The sequence below is a fragment of the Theobroma cacao genome, chromosome 2 (genome assembly GCF_000208745.1).
Source record: "Theobroma cacao cultivar B97-61/B2 chromosome 2, Criollo_cocoa_genome_V2, whole genome shotgun sequence".
NCBI classification, from domain to species: domain Eukaryota; kingdom Viridiplantae; phylum Streptophyta; class Magnoliopsida; order Malvales; family Malvaceae; genus Theobroma; species Theobroma cacao.
In genome coordinates, this window is record NC_030851.1 from 4,688,025 (window position 1) to 4,703,502 (window position 15,478).

The 15,478-nt window shown below is 36.2% G+C and overlaps 1 protein-coding gene across 2 annotated transcripts in view; it reads left to right on the forward strand.

The window, feature by feature from the left end:
- The window catches only part of LOC18607877 (phragmoplast orienting kinesin 2), a 14,530-nt gene continuing 2,129 nt past the window's right edge, over positions 3,078-15,478 (forward strand). Inside the window, exons 1-30 of one of the 2 annotated variants that reach the window (XM_007042275.2) lie at positions 3,078-3,153; positions 3,227-3,863; positions 4,040-4,195; positions 4,280-4,363; positions 5,114-5,233; positions 5,334-5,447; positions 5,523-5,615; positions 5,741-5,901; positions 5,992-6,066; positions 6,180-6,267; positions 6,355-6,413; positions 6,512-6,575; positions 6,671-6,736; positions 6,821-7,006; positions 7,111-7,215; positions 7,306-7,541; positions 7,619-7,688; positions 7,776-7,841; positions 8,026-8,070; positions 8,154-8,233; positions 8,356-8,437; positions 8,658-10,559; positions 10,680-11,129; positions 11,610-13,952; positions 14,048-14,155; positions 14,238-14,359; positions 14,460-14,547; positions 14,696-14,770; positions 14,899-15,141; positions 15,234-15,332. In XM_007042275.2, the coding sequence (XP_007042337.2) occupies positions 3,228-3,863; positions 4,040-4,195; positions 4,280-4,363; positions 5,114-5,233; positions 5,334-5,447; positions 5,523-5,615; positions 5,741-5,901; positions 5,992-6,066; positions 6,180-6,267; positions 6,355-6,413; positions 6,512-6,575; positions 6,671-6,736; positions 6,821-7,006; positions 7,111-7,215; positions 7,306-7,541; positions 7,619-7,688; positions 7,776-7,841; positions 8,026-8,070; positions 8,154-8,233; positions 8,356-8,437; positions 8,658-10,559; positions 10,680-11,129; positions 11,610-13,952; positions 14,048-14,155; positions 14,238-14,359; positions 14,460-14,547; positions 14,696-14,770; positions 14,899-15,141; positions 15,234-15,332 (8,016 nt within the window). In that variant the 5' untranslated portion in view covers positions 3,078-3,153; position 3,227. Of the gene's footprint in view, positions 3,154-3,226; positions 3,864-4,039; positions 4,196-4,279; positions 4,364-5,113; positions 5,234-5,333; positions 5,448-5,522; positions 5,616-5,740; positions 5,902-5,991; positions 6,067-6,179; positions 6,268-6,354; positions 6,414-6,511; positions 6,576-6,670; positions 6,737-6,820; positions 7,007-7,110; positions 7,216-7,305; positions 7,542-7,618; positions 7,689-7,775; positions 7,842-8,025; positions 8,071-8,153; positions 8,234-8,355; positions 8,438-8,657; positions 10,560-10,679; positions 11,130-11,609; positions 13,953-14,047; positions 14,156-14,237; positions 14,360-14,459; positions 14,548-14,695; positions 14,771-14,898; positions 15,142-15,233; positions 15,333-15,478 lie in introns of those variants that run through there. The other variant, XM_018116299.1, reaches the window with a different exon arrangement.

Here is a 15,478-nt window from a genome sequence, read left to right on the forward strand (position 1 = left end):
GTTCTTAGGTTTTAAGGTTTTGAAAAACCGGTTTTAAGGTTTCAGAAAATCGATTCAAGGGAAACCCGGTTTTAAGGTTTTGAAAAATTTAGTTTTAGGGTTTGGGAATCTAATTTTAGGATTTTGAAGGTTTTGGGGTTTTGAAACCCTAAATGAGATTTTAAAGATCTAAAAAAATGGAGATGTAAAAAACCTTTTTTTACCACATATTCAAACATTACAAAAACCCAACAAACAATCAACGAAAAACAAGAGAGGACTTTTAGTTTTTTTGTGATTTTTTTTGGAGGTCGGTTTCGGACAGTGGCCCGTTGTCGGAACTTGGAAATATGGGGGCGATCGGTCTTTTAAAGAGAAGAAGAATAACGAGAGATGGAAAGAGAAATAGGGAATGAAAAAGGAGAAAAATGTAGGTTTTATAGTTAGATTTGCATTTTTTTTTAGCTTTTCGGTATCCGTTTCTATTACTATAGTAGTATATTATAGATGTTTAGGTTCTTATTTTTTAATTTAATTTTTCAAATATTTTTCATCTTTTTCAATTATTGGTCTTACTTTTATGATAAACTGGCTTCGAAATATATATACATATTGAGATGGTATTGAGTTTAAAATGAATTTTAGATTTTGATGTATTTTTTCGAAAGAAAAGCAAATAAACTCTTTTCTTATATTACTTATAAAGTAAATAAAACTTAAATTATTGTCTTGATATAATTATGAAATTAGAAATGTAATAATATGTATGTTTAGCAAGCAAGTAAAGAAATAAATAATTTTTTTTATAATTAAAGGAAGAAGATTCAAATTTTACTTTTGAAGTAGGGAATCATACACTAACTAATGAATTAAATACTCACATATAAATTTTTTTTATTTTTTCTTGATGTTTATATTATTATATTTTTAATGTTGTACGTACAAAAGAGAAATTAGTAATTAATGAAGCAATGATGCTCGTGGCATCAAACTCAAATTGATATTCATGTTAACATTAATCATTAATACATTGACGTTTGGTTTTCATAAAAAAAAAAAAGGCAATGATTCATGAGAATGAGAAGAATGAAATCACTTCAGCAGTAGCCTTTTAACATTGAATGATCCCTACAACAACTGTAATGTCATCTACCTTACCTCCCATATGATTCAATCCTGCTTTCTTTGCAGCTGTTGCAAATGGAGAGAATGCAAACTTATCGAACGAGTTGTACAATGCATACCCTGCTATTAACGACGCTATTTTCTTTGGGCAAATACTTCCTTCTTGTTCATTCGTTTCACGCTTCAAAATTTCTTCCATCTCAGTCGGATACATGTTATCAAACAACCCATCAGTGCCAAGAACCACTATATCCCCTGCCTTCACCCTCACAAATAACTCCATTGCCATATCAGGTCCATCACTAGTCTTGCTATTCCCAAGTTGATAAGGGCAGTTAAAATCATGTTGTTGAATGGGTGATCGATAGACCAATTTTGCATCCCTAAATACCATGAAACCACTATCTCCCACATTCACAGCATGCAAAAAGTCTGTTTTAAGAGTGAGAATACAGGCTGTTGATGATCCTTCAACTTTGGTATGAAAGTAAGCTTCGTGCAAGACTCTGCCGGGATCAACACTTCCCTTAAGCATATGCTCTTCATGGACAGCTACAATGGCATTAGCCATTAGTTGTCGAGCATATTCGCCTGCATCCACGCCCCTGGCTGCCCATCCTCCAACACCGTCAGCCACACCTGAAGTTTGTTCCTCGTAACAAATAAAACAAGCATCTTCTCCTAAAGGCTTCAACTCATTGTCTTTTGGAACATAACATGTTCCAAGTTTCATCTTCAATCCTTGGCTTGAAAAGACTTGTACTTTATCATCAAGATTTTGCTCGAAGGTTTCAGTAGATATTTGTTTAGAAATAAATCGACCTTTTTTGAATATTCTCTCATTATCAAGACTCAGTATATTGTTACAACTATCAACTTTGTCTTGTGTACTCATGATATCAAACTTTTTTTTAGTATTTTTTTGTGATAGAAAATTTCTCAAATGAATTTTGATGAATAGATTTGTATTAAAAAAGAAAACTCTGAAATTGAAACTATGAAATATGGGTTAGGAATAGAATATATATACTAGAGGAACATTCTACTCATCTTCTACTTTGACTCATATAAGGATTATTTAAAATCATTTTATTTCTATTCATATAAGGATTGTTTTTTTTTTTTTTTAATATAAGGATTGTTTAAAATCATTCTACTTCGACTTATATAAGGATTGTTTAAAATCATAATAATAATAATAAATACAAACTTTAAAATAATTTTCTTTTATCAAAATAAAATTGAAACACATATCTTTGAAAATTATATCAAAAAATATATACTAATCAACAAAGATGAACATGCATTTTTTAAAAGGGGAAAGAAGAGGACCATGGAAGTATATCTTAGAAGGCACAAAAGCAAGAAAATAAAAGTTGCAAATGATACAGAAAATTTCAAAATTTTATTAAGAAAATTTCAAAAATTTATTTAGTTTAAAGTTTATTTAAAAATTTGGATTAAGTATAAATCTAGAGGAAAATGTCAAAGCGCATCCATCATTATTATTAAGATAATTTGACAAAAAGTTAACTATTATGTTTGAATTTTACTGCTGATTCTTTTATTTGAATGGAGAGATAAATATTTTTTTCTTTATAAAATAAGACAGGGGGTACCCTACCCTTCCCGCACAAGAAAAAAACAAACAAATCAATAATTAGGCCCACAGCTCAAAAAGCCACGTTCTAACTTGCGATATGTTAGCCGTTGAGAAATTTAAATCTATGTCATAATTACAAGATACCCTCGTACTTTTCCCTTTTTGACCCAAGGCCCCTTCCCAAATTCAAATCCGAAACACCGCCAAACGTCCATTTTCCAAAATCTAAAATCCAATCTCCACCGTCTATCTTCCACCTCAATTTCAAAACCCACCCCCAAAAACCTTTCACCAAAAACCCAGAGAAGAAGCAGAGAATAATAATACATTTACTCTACCAAAATCTTCCAAGATCTGACATGAAACCCTAAGTTCTTTCTTCTTTTTTTCGAGGAAACAATTGCAGGGAATCGATCTCGGATTCTATTTTTCACTTCCACTTTCAGGTACGCACTTTGAATCATAATTGCATTTTTTGGTCTTTTTTAACGCTTTTGTTTTTCGCATTGATTTTACCAGAATGTTGAGAGATTTCAAATTCTTGAGGCGAAACTCGAGCAAGAACGAGGAAATCGAGAATGTACCAGTGAACCCTAGCGACTCACTAGCTTCTCAACCGAGCAATGATGGTTCAAGTAGAGCTCCTCTCAACACGATTCAAGATCCAACGCCAAACCCTAAATCAGAACCAGATGAAAGCATTCGAAGCCGAGTCGATAAAACCCCTACTAAGCCCAAACCTAAACTCCCTGATTCGACTTTGCCACTTAAAACCCCAGATAAACATGGATTTTTGTCGAAAAAGAGGTTTGGTTGGGCGAAGAATGAGGCGGTGGAATCTGATTTGCGAAATGGGGGGATGACGAATATGACGCCAAGGGTGAGTAGGGGAATAGGGAGGGCCAATTCTAGTTGTTATTCGGAAAGCAATTCGACACAGAGTACGCCGACGAAGAGCGTAAGTAAGCCTCCGGCTTCGGGTTTTAGGAACAAATTTGATGGGAATGGAGGGATGCGTGGAGGGAATTTCGCTGCATTGTATAAAGGAGTGCCTAGTTCTTCTTCTTGTGGTCCGCCTACTGTTGTGAATACTGTTGAAGTTCCTCACTTTGACCTTAAAGAAGACCCGTCTTTTTGGATGGATCACAATGTACAGGTAAAAGCATTCTAAAATCCACTTTTTATTCAGTTATATCTAATTTTTGTGATATAATATATAGAAATGGGAAAGAATGTTGTGTTAATTGCACAAATTTATTGTTTATTGTGATGGTTGAGGATAATTCTGGACTAATTTGCTATCTCTGGTGATGATTCTTAAAACTTACATAGGTTCTTATTCGTGTCCGTCCTCTCAATGGCATGGAGAAGAGCACACATGGCTATAACAGATGTTTAAAACAAGAAAATTCTCAAAGCATCGCTTGGATTGGGCAACCAGAAACTAAATTCACGTTTGATCATGTGGCATGTGAGACAGTAGATCAGGTTTGGTTAAAGGCAAATTAACATTTGTATGTAGAAAGATTTTGCTTTCCTGTAATCTGTATGTTCACACATTTGGATTTGCAGGAAATGCTTTTTCGGATGGCTGGTCTGCCAATGGTGGAAAATTGCTTATCTGGCTATAACAGCTGTATGTTTGCCTATGGCCAGGTACTTTCTTGCAGTTTAGGATTTTTTGATATCATTTTTCTTTTCATTGGTAATGCAAAACAGGAATTGGTTACCTTTCTTCATTCATTTAGGCAACATGAAGTAGCTAGTAGTAATGTTACGACATGTATGGCTTGTTGGATGAGAAAAATATACGTGCAGCAGCTGACTTTGTTTCTTGTATCTGTTGCTTTGATGTGATATTTATTAGCTTACTTAACAAAACTGCTACATTGGTGTTGGATATTTTAATCTGTGGTGTTCAAGTATAGAGCACATGTTCCCTAAAAGTTTGTTTATATCCAAAATGATGCGACGATAATGTGGCACACTTGCCCAGGTACTCTTGCTTAAGTGTCAATACAATGGAGTTTCAAACCTGTAGTTGTTTACATGCTAAAACTCCTACAAGAACTAGGATTGTTCTTGGCAGCCCCCCTACCTTGTCAAAAGGGAAAACAAAGAAAAGTCAAAACTTAGTCTTGTCTGAAGGAAAGTCATTTTGTTTGTTATGTAGTATTTGTTGCTCCTTGCAAATTGTGAAAGGATATGCAACCATGCATCAATTACTACCATTCTATTATGAGACATATATAGGACAGTTAGAGATATCCTGCAATAGTATAGGAAGTTTGGAATGGATTGTTTAATTCAACTCTAATAACTTAAAGCAATGATGCAACAAAACGTTTTATCCCCTTCTTCTAAACTTGATCAGTTAGCTTGACATCACTGGGTTTGGAAATGCAGACAGGAAGTGGAAAGACCTATACGATGCTTGGTGAGATTGAAGATTTGGAAGTCAAGCCAAGTCCACAACGGGGAATGACACCACGGATATTTGAGTTTTTGTTTGCTAGAATTCAAGCTGTAATTGTCTCTCTTCCGAAGTTCTTGCCAGTCACTTTTGGTTTAATACATAAGCTTGGAAACCATGGTCATGAATAATCTCTGTCTCTTTTTATTACAGGAAGAGGAAATCCGAAGGGATGAGAAGTTAAAATACAATTGCAAGTGCTCTTTCCTTGAGATTTATAATGAACAAATAACAGATCTTCTTGATCCCTCTGCTACCAATTTGCTTGTAAGTTTATTCCTTTCTTATTTCTGTCATTCATATCTTTCAGCTATTTTTCATTTGTCCATTCTTAATGTGTAGCTGAGGGAAGATGTTAAGAAAGGGGTGTACGTGGAAAATCTCTCTGAATTTGAAGTTCAGACAGTGGGTGATATTTTGAAGCTTTTAACCCAGGTTACAATTTTTATCAATACTTTGGGTAGTAGGAAACTGCTGCTCGCTCTCTCTGTCCATTGGAAAAATATTCTCTTTCCATTGTATATATTCTTGTTTTAAATCACTGTTCTTTTGGTGCATAGGGCTCTTTAAATAGGAAAGTTGCAGCGACAAATATGAATAGGGAGAGCAGTCGTTCACATAGTGTTTTTACATGTGTAATTGAGAGCAGGTGGGAAAAGGATTCCACAACTAATTTGCGGTTTGCAAGATTAAACCTGGTTGATCTTGCCGGTTCGGAAAGGTGAGATACACACTGGGGTGTTGAGCTATATATATATTTTAGTTTGTATTTGTGTAATGAGATTCCTGTCTTTTTGATATTCTACCATAGGCAGAAAACTTCTGGTGCTGAGGGTGAGCGTTTAAAGGAAGCAGCTAGCATAAACAAATCTTTGTCAACGCTAGGGTACTTAAACCCTTTCCAATTTCTTCAACAAATATTGAGGCTTTTTAATTTATTGTTTTGCTTTACTTTTAGTCTTGGTAGTCAAAATTATAAGAACATATTGTCATTTGCAGTCATGTAATTATGATTCTTGTGGATGTGGCTCATGGAAAGACACGGCATGTTCCTTATAGAGACTCAAAGCTCACATTTCTTCTTCAGGCCAGTTTCTGATTTTCTTTTTTCTTCTCATTTACTGCATTGCTTTTACTTGTTATGATGTAACATTTTACATTAAATATAATACAGGATTCACTTGGTGGAAATTCAAAAACAATGATAATTGCTAATGTCAGCCCTTCTGTCTGGTTGGTTTCTATTCGTGACACCTTTTGAAGCATTTCAACTTGGGACACAACTAACTATGATGATTCTGACCAACCTCTTACGTTTTATTTTTCTGCAGCTGTGCAACTGAAACCCTGAACACTCTAAAGTTTGCTCAGCGAGCAAAATTAATTCAAAACAATGTGAGTTTATTCCTATTGTATTTTTAGTTTTCTTACATATTGTATAAATGTACTTAAGTTTTTCATTATTAAATTTTCTCCTGTCAATGGTGTAGGCTGTGGTGAATGAAGATTCCACAGGAGATGTCATTGCACTACAAAACCAGATACGACTTCTAAAGGTGTTGTGCATTCATAATAATTTATAATCTTCTAAATTCATGTGAATTGAATAATCTGTAATGTAAACTGATTTTCTTGAACAGGAAGAGCTTGGTGCTCTTAAATGTCAGAATGTATCCCGATCTCTGTCGTTTGGTCCAACAATCAGTGGTACAATGCAATTAGAAGAAAATCCTTCTGATGATATCACATATGAAGTGGGTCAACAACAAGTTGATGATTTACTTGGATATGAATCCAGAAGCATTGTGAGAATGTCCAGTAAGCAGGTAGCTGGGTTATGCTGCAATGGTGATTTTTGTTTCTTTAATGGAGTGTCAAACTAAGTGTATTAACATTATGATCTCTTTTGAACTTTTCTGAAATTGTGCAGTTAAAATCTTTGGAGACAACACTTGCTGGTGCTTTGAGAAGGGAGCAAATGGCAGAAACTTGTATCAAGAAGCTTGAAGCAGAGATTGAACAGTTGAATCGTTTGGTAATTTTTTTCTGTCGTTTCCCTCCTAACTTCTGACTTTGTTCCATTTTAAACTGTTGTCTTAATTTTTTAACACTAATTACTTCACAGGTTCGTCAAAGAGAGGAAGACACTAGAAGCTCTAAAATGATGCTTAGGTTTCGGGAAGACAAGATTCAAAGAATGGAGTCACTTGTTCGTGGCTCATTACCTGCGGATTCTTTTTTATTCGAAGAGAATAAAGCACTCTCAGAAGAGATTCAGTTACTTCAAGCTAAAGTTGATAAAAATCCTGAAGTAACTCGTTTTGCTTTGGAGAATATAAGACTTTTAGACCAACTTAGAAGGTAGATTCTGAAAACAGATGACAGTGTCAATATTCTACCTGTTATTTTGCTATTTTTTCTCATTACGGCACTTGTAGATTTCAAGAATTCTACGAAGAAGGAGAAAAGGAGATACTCTTAGAGGAATTATCCAAACTGCGGGATCAGGTATTTCTAATTCTGGCTTAAAATCTTGTTATTCTTCCATTGGATTTCTGTTTTGGAGAGTGTATGATTCTGGCCTTCTATATGCAGCTCCTTCAATTTCTTGATGGAAAGTCTAAGCAGCATAGCTACCCAAGCTCAGATGATCAGTTGCAGGTCTCTATACACTGCTTATTATAATATTTAATAGTTTTGTCACCCAAACTTATTTGGTTTGAGAAACTATGAGGGGAAGGATAAGTTATTCTTTTTACATTAGTCTTTTTAGAATGGAAATGAAGGCCTAAAAGTTTATGAATATTGGCTACCTTGGATTTATTTATTTTTTCTTCTAATGCAGGAGGTTGTTCGCATCAGCAAAGAAAATAACTCTCTACAGTTAGAGGTTGGTTTGTCTTTGTTAGGCAGAAATATACATTTAACATTAGTCTTTGGGAATTATATGTCATTCTTTTTTCATTGTTTCAGTTGAAAAGCACTCTCAATGAGTTAGAAGAATGCAGGGACAACCTTAATTCTTGTTTAGAGGACAAAGCAAAACTTAGTAGGTCAGATGATCTGGTCTTCTTTTCAGCTAAAATTGGGCTTTCTTTATTTGAAGATTGAAATGATTAGTTGTTGCAGGCATTTTCTTGCTTTCTAAGGTGAATTTTTCTTGCATCTTTTGCAGAGAAATTAACGATTTACGTACTATGTTAAATAGCCTCAAGTCTTCAGCTTGTCATCAAGATGGCAACATCAAGACCATAAAGGTACTATTAGTTTTGCTATTTTTGTTGTTTTAGCTCATGGGATCTCAATTACTATGGAAAAAAACACATAGAGATACTGAGATTGTTGATTTAAGGACACTTGAATGGAATTAATCAATACCTATGTTCCTAAAAATATGGTTATATTTGACCAGCCATTTGTTTCCTTTTTGATTTTGCAATCTGCCAGCTAACGAGAGGAACTAAACATCAATTTCAGGGTTCAGATCGAAATGGGGATCTGAAGGAGATGAATCCTATTCAGACAATGAAAAATGCGGAGCAAATTATGGATTTGCAGTTGGAATTGGATATACTGAAGATTATTCTTCAAGAAGAGAAAACAACTCATGACGAAGTTGAAGAAAGGGCAAAGTGCTTGGCTAGAGATCTTGAGATAGCACAAGGCAAGCTTTTGCTGCTGAGCAAACAAGTTGAAGATGCAAATGGTGAACTAAAAGAGGCAAAGTCTGTAATTGAAGCACTTGAGTCCCAGCAAATTTTGTCAATCAATGAGATGGAGGACCTGAGGAAAAGCAATAGTCATTTTGTGAAGCTTTTGAGTGAACAAGAAGTTGAAATTGTTGCCTTGAAAGAGCAACTTTCCAGTAGAGCGTTTAGAGATCACCCACCTCCTGAAAAGATGGAGAGTGAAGACTCTGCCCTCCAGCGGAAACTGAAGAGGATGCATGCCTCTCTTGAGAAGGCCAAGAAAATGAATATGTGGTACCAAAGTGATCGTGCTTATTTGGCATCTAACGAAGAAGAAATGGATGAAACTCGTCGGCAGGCTGAAGCTGAAACTGCTGAGGTGATTGTCTGTTTGCAGGAAGAACTTACTATTCTTCAGCAGCAAGTCCAAGATTGTCATTTGAAAGAGATGGAGGCTCAAAAAGGTGCCACCATTTTAGAAACTGAGTTGAAGGAGTTGCAAGAAAAGGCATATATGTTGACTGAAGATAATAAACAGTTACATGAAAGGCTTGAAATGAAAGAGATGGAGGCTCAAAAAGGTGCCACCATTTTAGAAACTGAGTTGAAGGAGTTGCAAGAAAAGGCATATATGTTGACTGAAGATAATAAACAGTTACATGAAAGGCTTGAAATGAAAGAGATGGAGGCTCAAAAAGGTGCCACCATTTTAGAAACTGAGTTGAAGGAGTTGCAAGAAAAGGCATATATGTTGACTGAAGATAATAAACAGTTACATGAAAGGCTTGAAATGAAAGATGGGGAACTAAGAACATTATCAGAAGAGTGGGAACTTCTGGCTTCTGAGATTGAAAATATTCTTGCTGATGGTCATGAGGAACTTGTTGATGCCTATGATCAACTTGATCTCATTTCCAGTTCATTTCCACAGAGAAGGATTTGGATTTCTGAGCAAGTTGGTAGGGTGGTCAGAATACTCTCAGAAAAGGAATTATTGATTGAAGAACTTGGCAGATGCCTAGAGGATGCAACAGATAAAAGAAGTGAGCTGGAGTGCATGCTGAAGTCTTTGAGAGGTGCTGCACTGGTTATTAATGAAGCACAGCAGCAAGAATGCAATGAAAAAGAGAAAGCAATTGTTCTACTGAAGTCAGAACTAGATGCGAAAACATCCATTATAACAAAGCTGGAGGACAGAATGAAGATGGCTGAAGATGACCTAAGAAATGCATCTGTTTGTGCAACAGTTGCTTTTGTACTTGTGAATAGATTAGCAGAGGCAAACCTTAATCATCTCAATGCATTGAAGGATAAGGACGTATGCCTTGCAGAATCAGCAGAGATGATCTTGAGTAAGGACTCTATTCTCATTGATCAAGCTGCCATGATTGAAGAAGCTGAAAAACAGATTCGTTCCCTTCAAAGTGAGGTTGCAAAGTCAGAGGAAGCCTGTGCTGAATTTGGGCAGAGGCTTTTGGAGGAGGAGCAGCGTGCTGCTGCTATGAAACAAAAGCTTGAAGATATGGAAGAGAATGACATTTTGAAGACACACGAGAAGCTGTCTGAGCTAAGAACTGGTGTATCCACACTCAGGGCTCATGTAGGCATGTATAGAGATTGTGGGAGAAGTCCTGAAAGAAGTGTCAGAGAAAGACTTTATACCTCTGATGATGGCAGTGATGAAAGACGGGTAAGCTAATGCTCTTGGTTTCTGATAGACAGCTTATTCGCTGCAGATATTCACTTTTTTGTTGTAGTTATTCTTTGAAAAGGGTGATCGATTTTTTGCTACACCTGGATGTTGTTGCAGTCAAATGTAGGGACAGATGACAAGGACTTGCACTCTGTTCAGGAGCTGGAAACTGATATATCTGATTGTTCCTTTAAAGTTGGAGAGAGTCTGCATGGATCTCCATGTAATGAGAAACGTATGGGGTTTAGAAGAACTTGCATGAATGTGTGTGACAGAGAAGTGACCATTATTCTTCTGAAAAAGGAAATAAAATCAGCCATGGAAAGCTTAAAAGAGGTTCAAGCTGAGATGGGCGAAATAAGGGATGAAAAAGAGGAGATCCAGTTGTCTGAGAAACAGAGCAAGAAAAGCCTAAGGTGCCTCACAACACACGTAATTGCTCTGGAAGCAACAATGAATGAATTCGGAAAGCTGTGTGAACTCAAGATTGGAGCTGTCAATCGTAAGATAAATACATTTGAGCAATCCATGCAAGAAATAAGAACTCATTGGTGCCAGACAAAAGAGGTAACCTGTTAAATTTATTTAAACATCCATTTTTTAAAACCATGGAAAAACTTTTCTGGTGTTATGTCTGGTTTGTCCATGTCATTATTTGCACATACAAAAGAGAGGCACTTACAAATAATGACATGGACAAACTTTTCTATTTTGGTGGGTTTGTCCATGTCATTATTTACAAGACTTTTTATTCCCAATTCAGCTAACAAACATGCACTTTGGCAGACAATAATATAAGTAGGTGTTGATATGGCTCGGTTTAAATTAAGTAAGTGTTGAATGGTTGAGCTGAACAAAAAGAAAAAGGCTTAATTAAGTGCTTAAATACAGCCGGACTGCTAGTTTGGCCAAAGAACATGTGAGCTCATCAGACAATATTATAACAGATTCCTACATTGCTTTTACCCTTATAAACTAGAAGCAAAGTATATTTAGTTTTTATCAATATTTTGCCTTATATTTTCCTTTTACAATCTTGTTGCTCAGTTTTTTGAACTTGAAGTTGGTGATGCAAAGATGATTGCAACTCAGAAAGCTGCAGAGGCTTCTTGTATTCTTGCTAAATTTGAGGAGGCACAAGATACCATAACAGAAGCAGATATTATGATCAATGGGCTCATGATTGCTAATGAAACCATGAAGCTTGATATTAAAAGGCAGAAGCAAGTGGAAGCCACGCTAGTTAATGAGAAGGATGCGCTAGTTAATCAGGTGCAAAGCTTGCAATCCATTAATATTGTGAAGGATCAGCAACTTGAAAACCTAGAAGAGCAGTTTGGCTCAAGTTTGACAGAAACAACGTACCTGGTTTCTGAACTGGAGGGTCTCATGACTGAGTTGCAAACTGCTTTCTCTCAGAATATCAAGGCTGTAGCTTGTGATTGCCATTGCCTCAAGTCTCTGCTGTTTGATTCCGTGAAGCTTGCACGGTCATGGCTTGAAGATGTGTGGTCAGAGATTATTGTGAAGGACTGTGCTGTCTCAGTGCTTCACCTGTGTCATATGGGAATTTTGTTGGAAACCTTGACAGGGCTGAATGCGGAGAATGGTTTGCTTCAGCATGGCTTGTCTGAGTCAAATGCTGTTATAGCTGATTTGAGGGAGCGCAATTCCAAGTCAAGAAGAGAGCTTGAAATGTGTAGACTTATTAAAGGAAAGCTTCTAGCTGATATCAAGAATAGTTTTGATCGAATATCAAAGAAGGAAGAGGAAACTGGTGAGCTTAGTGTAAAATTAGTCACATTTGAGAAAAAGATTTCTGATTTACAGGTTCAAGAGGAAGTTATGTTGCAAAGGTCTAACTATATGGGATCTCAGCTCACAGTTCTAATGAAGGAATTGGATTTGAGTAACACAAATTTTGTAGCTTCCCTTCTTGATCAAGAGCAACTGCTCAAAGATAAAGATGACCTTCTCAAATCTCAGACCGAGATTTCTATGGTAGACTTGTGGATGAAAGACTTTGAGTCTCTTATTTTGGCATGTGAGATGGAACAAATGGTTGTTCAATTAGCTGATTCTAAAAAAGAGCTTACCAATGCGTATGCTGTCCTTGATGGTTTGGAGAAAGAAATGATTCTTTCAAAAGTAGATTCATATTTGAAAGAACAGGTCTTGGTGGAGTGGGAAATTGAGTTGTCTTTTACACAAGAAAAACTTGAAGAATTGAAAAGTGAGTTAAGAAAGTTGAAGAAAGAAAACTGTTTACTTCTCCAGGATTTGGAGGAGAAAAGATCTGATCTTGAATCCTCTGTAAGTTGCCTTGACGCATCTAATCTGGAAATTCACCAGTTGAAAGAAAAAACTTTTTCGTTGGAGACTTGCATTACCGGTCTACAAACTGATCTAGAGCTGAAAGCTGTTGAATTGAAGGAAGTCCAACATTCTCAATCTATCATCATGGAGGATTTAGGTCTGAAAAGTCATGATTTGCAAATTTCTGTTGAGAGAGTAAATACTTTGATGGAAGAGAAAGCTCTCTTGAGCAAGAAACTTAGATCTCTTGAGAAAAATGAGCTTCCAGCCTTCAACAAGTCAGCCTTGAATGCTGCAAAATGTGTTGATTCAGTGGAAACTACAGATATGACACATAGTAGGTTATTTAGCACAGTGAATAAAGGTGTTACAGTTGCTGATAAAATGTTTCAGGAGTTGCATGATAATGCGAAGAGGATATCCAATTTCGTAGAAGAGTTTGAGTACTTAGAGCATCATGCCAACAAGCTGGAATCTGAAAACATGACTCTCCAGGCAGAGTTATCAAGGAAGGATGAGGTTTTGAAAGGTCTATTATTTGATCTCAGCTTATTACAAGAGTCTGCTTCTAATACTAAGGATCAAAAAGATGAAATTGAGGAAATGGTTTCTTCTTTGGAGGCTTTAGAAGATGACCTTGCTGTAAAATCTAGTGAACTTAATGAGGCTGTTAGTCATAGTCAAATGCTTGAAGTGCAGCTGCAAGAAAAGCTAGACATGATCTCCAACCTTCAGTTGGATATTTCAAATGAACGTGAGTCTTTCAAACTTCTTTGCTCTGAAAATCAAGAGTTGAGAGCTCATTTTGAGGATGCCTTAGCTGCAAAAAGTTCTCTTGAAGTTGAATTAAGAGAGAGAAAGAAGATCATTGAGAGCTTGGAGGTGGAACTCTCAGAAATGAGTAATTCCCTTTCCCAAATGAATGATACCGTAGAGTCCATGAGTAGCACTTTAAATGAATTTGCTGGTGAAAGAGATCAGCTTCACATGGAGGTGCTTAGCTTGGAAGAACAGCTTGGAAAGGCACATGCTGATGTTAAACAAAGTGAAGCTATTGCTATGGAAGCTGAAATGGTATCGTCTAGTTTAACACTGTATAAAATAGTATCCCTTTCTTCTGTTTAATTTAATTTATGTCTTATAATTGTGTCCATTAAATGTGATGATAGATGGCTGAATCAAGCAAGAGCTATGCTGAAGACAAGGAAGCTGAGGTGAAGCTATTAGAGAGATCTGTTGAAGAGCTAGAATGTACTATAAATGTACTGGAAAACAAGGTGAGATTTTGCAGTGTGATAAAGCTGCATGAAAGCACTACTTCTATGATAACCATGTTTAACAAATCCCAACTGGTGTTAGGTTGACATTATCAAAGGAGAAGCTGAACGTCAACGATTAGAAAGAGAGGAGCTAGAATTAGAGCTTCATGCTGTAAAAAATCAGATGCAGAATGTTAAAAATGCTGATGCTGACATGAAAAGGTTTGGCAATATTGCTCTGATCTATTTTACAGTGGCGATAACCTTTCTAAATGATGATAATGGTTTTAATTGGCAATATATGATTTCTTTCTATCTGCAGGTGTTTAGACGAGAAGAAGAAAGATCTTCAACAAGCCTTGGATCACATACAAATTCTTGAAAGAGATATATCTGACAAGGATAAAGAGGTCAAAACTTTATGTTGAACTGTGTAACTTTGTTTTAAGCTTATAATGCTGAGAAATGCAATTTTTCTAAAACAACCTTGAAGCCTTTGGTTTTTCCTTTCCAAGGTGGGTGCAGTGTTATTGATATGTTTCTGATATTGTTCAACAGATTGCCCAATGCAAAACACATATTTCTGAATTAAATTTGCATGCAGAAGCCCAGGCGAAGGAGTATAAGCAGAAGGTATGCCAATGGATATTGATTGGATTAGGCAGTTCTGCTGCATTTTTGCTGGCCTACGTAGGATTAGAGTATATGTTCTTTTTCCTTGATTTTCTAACCTTTTGAAAAACTATAAAAATTGGAAACAGTTCAAGGCATTGGAAGCCATGGCTGAACAAGTTAAACCTGAAGGCTACTTTAACCATGCCCAAAGTCATTCATCGAACAAGTTAGAAAAAAATGTGGCAAAGTCTAGAGGCTCTGGTTCCCCGTTTAAATGCATTGGTTTGGGCTTGGCACAACAAGTAAAATCTGAGAAGGATGAGGATCTTACTGCTGCAACGCTGCGCATTGAAGAATTAGAATCCTTAGCAGCAAATCGACAGAAGGAGGTAGGCTTTTATCACATGGGATGTTCATTCTACAGCTTCTTATAGACTTTGGACTCGCTAGTTACTTTGTTTAAACATGTTCTTTTCCTCAGATATTTGCTCTCAATGCAAGATTAGCAGCTGCTGAGAGCATGACCCATGATGTAATTCGAGATTTACTGGGAGTCAAATTGGATATGACCAATTATGTGGTAACCAAATTTTCTATATCCATCATTTTAATTATGGCAAGTATAAGTATATGTTGATTTAGGATCAAAGAAAAAATTACTTTTCCTCGTGGGAAAAAAAAAATAGTACCCCCTGCCCCCCCCCCAACCAACACACACACACTACG